Genomic DNA, 7738 nt, shown 5'->3' on the forward strand with positions numbered 1-7738 from the left:
CAAATCCTGGTCCTTGTTGAAATCCGTCTTCACAGAACGATATTCCGTCTCCGATGATGTCACCGTTCGTCTCACGTCTCGCCGCTCGTCCTGTAATTATCCAAAATGTCACTCAGTCTTCCTCGGACTCCCATTGGCTGGTGCTCAGATCGTAATTATAGATTGGCTAATTATCATTTTGCTCAGATCAGTCGCCTCTGGATTCAAACAGCCAGTGTTTCAGTAACAGCCAATCAGAGTGAGCGGCTGTTAATGATGAGATCCAGGAGATAGAGCAGGAACCAACTCCAGCGCAGGGAACAGTACCAGGGACTGAATAACAAATAGTTAGAATAATAGTCATAATAATGAGGAGCAGTAGTGGGCTGCACTCTACTGCCCCCACTGGCAGCTACATATTAGGGCTGCGTATTGGCAAGAATCTGTCGATATTATTATTACCTCGTACCTTCGACTGAAATACCACAACTATTTTAGCGCAAATGAAGTTTAATTACAGAAACACGTGTAAAGAGACGACAGAGACGTTGACTTTAAAGATATTTAATTGTCATATAAATATTCAGTACAAAATATCACATGTTACAAAGCAGGTTGACGAGCGGCCCGATCGGATTGGCGGCCCCTGTGTTGCACTACCACGACCTCTGAGAAAACGAGTTTGTCTACGTCCACAAAACTCCATAATAGAAACTGTTCATCACATTGTTCACCAACACCACATACGGCGGCCCAGGCCGAGCGTCTACACATCAACAACCACAGAGCTACTGCATCTGGACCACGAGGGTCGTGAAAAAAAAAAAAAAAAAAAAAAAAGAAAACCCCGGGGAAGGTGGCGCTGTGAAACAACCTCAGGCTCCACCCACAGGACCAGAAATGACAAGGTACAGACCATGTGTCCAGACGTGTTCAGCTTCAACCCTGCATCTTCCTACAGAGGTGCAGCCCACATCGGGTGATATGTGGGCTGCACACTAGATGTTTTTCCTCAAAACGTTTGACTTAAACAGAACCAGAACGCCTCGTCTTTGAGGTGAAACCCCAGACTTCAGGGACTAGTTCTTTCACCTTCTACCAGGTAGAAGTTAGTAGTGGTTAGGGTTAGCTTGGTTACCTAGAGTCAGTCCCAGCAGTCATTGGACGAGGGCGAAAAAAACGAACCTTTATTTACAGTAAATAATTGTTAATTTTCAGTCACATGGCTCCAAATCTTTCCAAATTTTAGCATCGTCTTAACCAGTGCTGAGTCCAAAAAGACACACCTGTCCAGCCCACGTAGGGCGTTACATTCTGTATACCACATGTGGGCCACAAAGACCCCCCACTCATAGCTCAGCGTGGGCCGGTCCCTCTGAGGTTGGACCTCCAGACGTAGTTCTTTCGTAGAGGTAGATCGTTTGTGGTGATTTCAACCCATTTGGTTCTGAATTGGATCATAATCTGAATTCAACCCTAACCACAAATTAATGGTTCCTTCAGTGCAGAGAACGTCCGATGGTTCGGGGTTTTCTTCTGCTCTGGTCATCTGAAGGTCGTGAGGACGCAGATGTTTTTATAAGAAAAGAAAATCTCAGGGTGAAACATTTCTGTAGAGAAGAGAATGTGCAGGGTTGAAGCTCAGGCATAAATCATGTTGAAGATAAAGTGGTTCTGGTCGTGTGTGTGTGTGTGTGTGTGTGTGTGTCCTCCTGTTGCAGGCTAATGCGCTGACCTTCTCTCTGCGAGCCGAGGTTGGGACACACCTCCAGGTCCAGGAAAGTTATTCCACACCGCTCAAAGGTCACATGACTGCCGAGACGCATCTTTATGGAGAAGGCCGTTGGTCCCGGAGGAAATCAGACGAGTAAAGAGTGAGAACTGGGAGCAGCTACACACAGAACAGGTAGGGGGTGCTGTTGAGCAGGTCAGACTGGAGAACACTGGTGTGAAGTTCTGGATGTTTAGTCTTTGTGGTCCTGAAAGTCTGGTCCACTGTCACAGACTCAGGTTTTACCTCCATTTGTATTGACTTGTTTTTTTCCTCTAGCGCCCCCATCAGATACATTTCTATTTTCTCACCATATTTTGTAGAGTCTATGAAACAATAACATTCATCAGATTTGTTTTTGTGTAGAAGGGGGCGCTATTTCTTAGTGTGAGAAGTAAATTTCACACAAAGTCAAAAAGCCGTTCTCTTAGAGAAGAGCTAAGGCTAACGAGCTAAAGCTAACGAGCTAAAGCTAACCAGCTAAAGCTGACAAAACCAGGAAAATAAAATTCCCTGATGAAAGTTAACGATGAATTTTCAAAAAAATATAATAATTTTTTAATCTAATTTGATGCTGCAGTTTCAAGCTGGGTGGCGCTGTTCAGTCTCAGACGTCCAAAGACAGAACCCGTCTTTTCACACCAGTCTTTTCCTTCTGACAAACTCTGCTTCTTCATGATTTAACGACATTCAGACAGAGAATATTTGGTTTTTCCAGCGGCCGCGCAGGAAATGGTGACTTAGAATCAAACACACTGAAGTGATGGAAACCCCAGGGGATTGTGGGTGTTTTTTCCATGACCACAAAAAAGAGGCCCACTGGAGAATGTTAGCCACTTATAAACAGCAGGGGGCGGAATTCTAATTGTACATGCTAGGACACTGATGACTGTTCCAACTGGTGATCTGGTGCGATGGTTTCAGCAGGTGTTCAGAATGTTGTTGTTCTGCTTCTCTTGGTTTGTCGGCTTGGAACACAAAGTGCCAGAAATGGAGGGAAAGTAACTGTACACCCCCCCGACGCCCCCTCTCCCCCCATCGAAAACTTTGAATTTAAAATCTGAACCAAGGCACATCATTCTGCTCTCGGCTAATTGGCTAGATTTGATTGGATCTGGTGGTCAGAGAGGCCGTAGATCGTGGCCCACGTTGACTGTGGACCAAATGTCTGGTGGGGGTGGGGGTGGGTGGGCAGGAGGGGGGAGAAAAACAAACAAAAACTGTACATCAAATGGAACAATGTTGACATAGAAACACAGGCTGAGATAAAATTCCCATGATGCAGCATGTTGTTCCAGAAACACTGAAAAATACATGGGTGTATTTGTTGCCTTACAAAACGCTCGTTGACCGCATCCATCACAGGCAGCGCTGAAAAATTGCCAAAAAAATAATGCGGGTTTAGATATATATATATATATCAGACCTCATGTACATCCCGCACGAACGCACACACGAAAAGTCTGGACGGAAAGTCGTTTTTTTGTTTTTTTTTATTCACTGTGTCCCGGCAAAAAAAAAAAACGCAACTAACACTGACTGGACACACGAAGCCTACGATTGGTCACCGGAGGAGGGCTGACCGGGAGATGATGGCGGGGCAGAAGAGCACGGGAACCAACGGTTCCTCTGTCCGTGTGTCGTCGTCCTCGCCGAACATGCACCGGTGTCAGCGGAAAGTTTCAAAGACCAGGGTCTGGTTAAGAATCCCTGTCGCTGTCGTCTGCGCCGTACATGTCCGCCAGTTTCTTAAACCGCGGCCCCCACTCGCTCAGGTAGTTGTAGTCCTGGTCTCCTTCGGTGGTGACGGACTCCAGCGAGCTCAGCGACTCTGCCACCGAACCGTTCCCTTCGTAAGCGTAGGTGGCCAGCGAGTCGTAAGGTGGTGCCGTCGGGTCGCTGTCGTTGTCCTGGAGCCTGTGGTTGATGAAGTCCCTCACGTCCCCGTTGTTGTCCTTGGTGGGAGGATTGACAGTTCGTCTCAGCGGAGGGTAAAAGGCCTCCGGGACAATGTCCCTACGCTGCTCAACGGCCTCCGGGTTCCTGAGCGTTCCGATGTCAAAGGCCTGCGTGTCCTCCTCTCCGCCGCCCTCGTCGTTGTAGCTGACCACGTTGTCTCTGACGTCCTCTTTGGACATGATGAGAGGCTCCTTCTTCCTCTGTCTCTTCAGGGCCGCGAACAGAACCACGATCACTGCAGGGACAGAAAGACAAGAGGAGGGCGTGAGAACAACAGCGTTTGTTGACATGTCCTGGTGTCGGAGGCCGCACCGCTCCAGAGGGGGGCGCTGACGTCGCAGGGACAGTCAGGGATATTCAAGGACTTTGTCTGACTTTGTAGAAGTGACTCAGACACTTCAAGGAGGGCTGTCGTGTTTTTCTGTCCTCGCTGCCACGGCTTCTTAAGGGATAGAAAAAGTGTTTACTCCAAACTGAAGTGTGGGATAAAGACCCTGGAGAGAAGCTGATCCCACCGCTCTGAGGACGGACTCTCCGTCCTCGCCGCCTGGGAGACGGGGATCGGTGTAAACCTGTGACAAATCAAATCTGAGAAATGACATCAGCAGCTGTACGGCTGCACACGGAGCGCCTCGGGTTCCCACTGGGAACCGTTCTGTTGTTGTAGAACCTTTTTGAGCTAATGCTGAGCTGAACTCATTACTGTTGATGAACCAGAACCCAGCGTTCTGTGTCGGGTCAGGACCAGAGGCTGGACTCTGATGGTGACTGTCACCAGTCTGCCTTTGATGGTTGGTCTTTGTTGTTTTGCAGTTAAAACTGTAGAGTGCCCCCCCTCCCCCTCCCCTCACTGCAGATCTTTGCTGCTTAGATTTAATTATGGTGTCGACAGCGGCCACTGTCAGAATCATCCGCCCACAGGAGGCCGTGAATCAGATTAGAGTGAAGTACACAAGTGTCTCTTTAACACCGGTGCTCGCTCTTCGTGCGCTGTCTCCGCCTGCTGCTGCTGCTGCTGCTGCTGCTGCTGTTTATAAACCTGAAATGTTATTTCCAGGAGACCGATGTTTTAAAGTTAGTACCAGGTCAGTGCTGAGTTTGGTGAAAATTCCAAACTGGGTTTTGGAATTTTCTGCCACTTTGACTGAAATCAGATATGTATTAATTGCAGAGCTACAACAGATAGAACTTTATTAATCCAACGTCACAGGGACAGCAGCAGCTGTTGGTCCAGGTCAGGAGCTCCACTGTCAGTTTCAGTCTGATTAATCTTTACAAATTAATTTGTATGATTTACCTTTTTTAGTTCGACTTGGTGAGTTGAAATTATTGATATTCTCTATGGGTTTTGCTTCAGTGTCTTGTTGTTAAATCTGCATTAACACGATGAAGGTGATGTAGATTATATCACAGTGGATTACATTAGATTAGGATTAGATTAAGCTGGATTACATTAGATTAGGATTAGATTAGGGTTAGATTAAGATCTGGTTCAATTCTCCTTGTTTTATGATAACTCACAGACACAGTTTTGATGTTTAAACAACATTTTTTTTTCTCAACTGCAGATGCATTCTGGGTAGTCCACTCACTGAGTAAGATGACGACACACAGTAAGATGGCCACCAGGGCTCCCGTGCTCAGCCCCGCCCTCGCCGTCAGCGCCTCGGCGTTGCACAGCTTCATGTTCCCGTCCCGGTCGCAGGTGCAGACCTGGACGGTCAGTGTGTTGGTGCTGCTCTGCATGGGGAACTCTCCGTCGGAGATGACCACAGGTACGTGGTACACGCTCTTCTGCAGACTGCTGTAGCTGTTCCTGCGCGTCAGGATCATTAGAGTGAAGTACACAAGTGTCTCTCTAACACCTGAGAGGGGGCGCTCTGCTGCTGCTGCTGCTGCTGCTGCTGCTGCTGCTGCTGCTGTTTATAAAACTGAAATCTTATTTCCAGGAGACCGATGTTTTAAAGTTAGTACCAGGTCAGTGCTGAGTTTAGTGAAAATTCCAAACTGGGTTTTGGAATTTTCTGCCACTTTGACTGAAATCAGATATGTATTAATTGCAGAGCTACAACAGATAGAACTTTATTAATCCAACGTCACAGGGACAGCAGCAGCTGTTGGTCCAGGTCAGGAGCTCCACTGTCAGTTTCAGTCTGATTAATCTTTACAAATTAATTTGTATGATTTACCTTTTTTAGTTCGACTTGGTGAGTTGAAATTATTGATATTCTCTATGGGTTTTGCTTCAGTGTCTTGTTGTTAAATCTGCATTAACACGATGAAGGTGATGTAGATTATATCACAGTGGATTACATTAGATTAGGATTAGATTAAGCTCTGGTTCAATTCTCCTTGTTTTATGATAACTCAGAGACACAGTTTTGATGTTTAAACAACATTTTTTTTTCTCAACTGCAGATGCATTCTGGGTAGTCCACTCACTGAGTAAGATGACGACACACAGTAAGATGGCCACCAGGGCTCCCGTGCTCAGCCCCGCCCTCGCCGTCAGCGCCTCGGCGTTGCACAGCTTCATGTTCCCGTCCCGGTCGCAGGTGCAGACCTGGACGGTCAGTGTGTTGGTGCTGCTCTGCATGGGGAACTCTCCGTCGGAGATGACCACAGGTACGTGGTACACGCTCTTCTGCAGACTGCTGTAGCTGTTCCTGCGTGTCAGGATCCAGGCCGTGTTGTCTACAAAAAAAAAAAGACAAACTGAATGAACAGAACTCTGATTTAAGGTCAGCTCTGAGACCTGGATCTGGATCTGGATCTGGAGGTGGTACCTTTGTTATCACGGACAGAGAAGTTGGCCTTCCCAGCAGCCTCCTGTGCCAGGCTGAAGAAGAACCGATGTCCTCCCAGCGGCTCGTCGGGGTCTGTGGCGCTGATGGTTTGGATCCTCTGGGAAGAGAACCGCAGCACTGATGAGCAACCACTAGAACTCCAGGTAAATGACATGGACTTCCTGATTCTCTGAGGCCCAGCCTCGTCAAACTCACGTGATTGGCCTTCGTGTTCTCGCACACAAACGTCTCGTAGTCGGTGGCGAAGGTTGGAGCGTTGTCGTTGACGTCTAGAACCTTGATGTAAACAGGAACACGGCTGATCTGCTGAGGGTTGTCTGTCAAAAACAGCTAACGGTTAGCCAAAACTGCAATGATGTCAGCTAAAAGTTTCAAAGTTCAACATGTTACGGTCACCGACTGGTTGGTGGAAGAAGATAACTGAAAGTTAGCATCTCCTTTGTTGGAAGATAAAGGTTAGCTGCAGCTCTAAACCTTAGCATCTGTGTCTAACCACAGTCTGTTTCCTGTCGTAGGTTGTCGGTTTGACTCTTCACTCACTGAACTCCGTGGCGGTGACGCTGATGTTGTGCCAGGAGTTCTCCTCTCGGTCCAGGTCTTTGAGGATGAACAAGGAGCCGTTTCCTGCGTGGATGTTAAAGACGCGGTCCATGTCGGTACGACGGTCGATGGAGTATCTGCACACACACACAGAGTTTTGGGTGTTAGTGTGGTTGAAGACGAGCTGGGAAAGTTTCAGGTACGTTTTTTTGGCGTTGATTTAAATATTTTTAGGCTAACTTTTAGCTTCGTTCTCATCTTCAGTTCTTCACCAATGTATTACATGTTTTTCTTGTTTTTACTCCGGAGGAGTTTCTTTATCTATTGTTGCTAAATTACTAATGTTAAGCTAACTGTGCTGTAGCGTTGTTAGCTAACTTTAAATGTTCTTTTCCTGTTTGACATCAGAAAGTTTAGGGAACGTTTAATGTGTTTTTTTTTTTTAAACTTTTCAGTCATATTTCTGCTGAGGTCTGAACCCGACCTCTGACTGTTCCTCCATCAGTTCTTTAGCTTTTTTTTTTACAATAACATGGTCTGTTGTTTTTGTTTAAATTATAGCCTTTTTAGGGCTAATGCATTTTCAGTCTATATTTAGCGCAGCGCTAACAGGTTAGCCAGCAGTGAAGTGTTTTTTTTTCTGCTCAGTGGTCCTTCAGTTTGATTAATGAAGAAGCAGGAA

The 7738-nt window shown here is 46.7% G+C and overlaps 2 protein-coding genes and 1 long non-coding RNA gene across 3 annotated transcripts in view; 2 read left to right on the forward strand and 1 right to left on the reverse strand.

Moving 5' to 3' along the window:
- drosha (drosha ribonuclease III) overlaps window positions 1-5414 on the forward strand; it is a 62179-nt gene extending 56765 nt beyond the window's left edge. Inside the window, exons 33-34 of the mRNA XM_008308323.3 lie at window positions 1701-1885; window positions 5278-5414. The gene's annotated coding sequence lies outside the window, so the exon portion shown is untranslated. The remainder of the gene's footprint in view (window positions 1-1700; window positions 1886-5277) is intronic.
- LOC107988374 (cadherin-6-like) lies at window positions 1892-5487 on the reverse strand. The gene is made up of 2 exons (XM_017031494.2): window positions 5302-5487; window positions 1892-3944 (listed from the first exon to the last, which is right to left on the reverse strand). The coding sequence occupies exons 1-2, from the start codon at window positions 5453-5455 to the stop codon at window positions 3451-3453; spliced, it is 648 nt and encodes a 215-aa protein (XP_016886983.1). The 5' UTR covers window positions 5456-5487; the 3' UTR covers window positions 1892-3450.
- Window positions 5488-6095: 608 nt separating this feature from the next.
- Window positions 6096-7270, forward strand: LOC112486815 (uncharacterized). Its single transcript, XR_003049300.1, has 3 exons — window positions 6096-6334; window positions 6451-6659; window positions 7032-7270. It is a non-coding gene; the product is annotated as an uncharacterized LOC112486815 (long non-coding RNA).
- The last annotated feature ends 468 nt before the right edge of the window (window positions 7271-7738 follow it).

This window comes from Cynoglossus semilaevis, chromosome 3, assembly GCF_000523025.1.
Source record: "Cynoglossus semilaevis isolate Cse_v1.0 chromosome 3, Cse_v1.0, whole genome shotgun sequence".
Lineage (NCBI taxonomy): Eukaryota > Metazoa > Chordata > Actinopteri > Pleuronectiformes > Cynoglossidae > Cynoglossus > Cynoglossus semilaevis.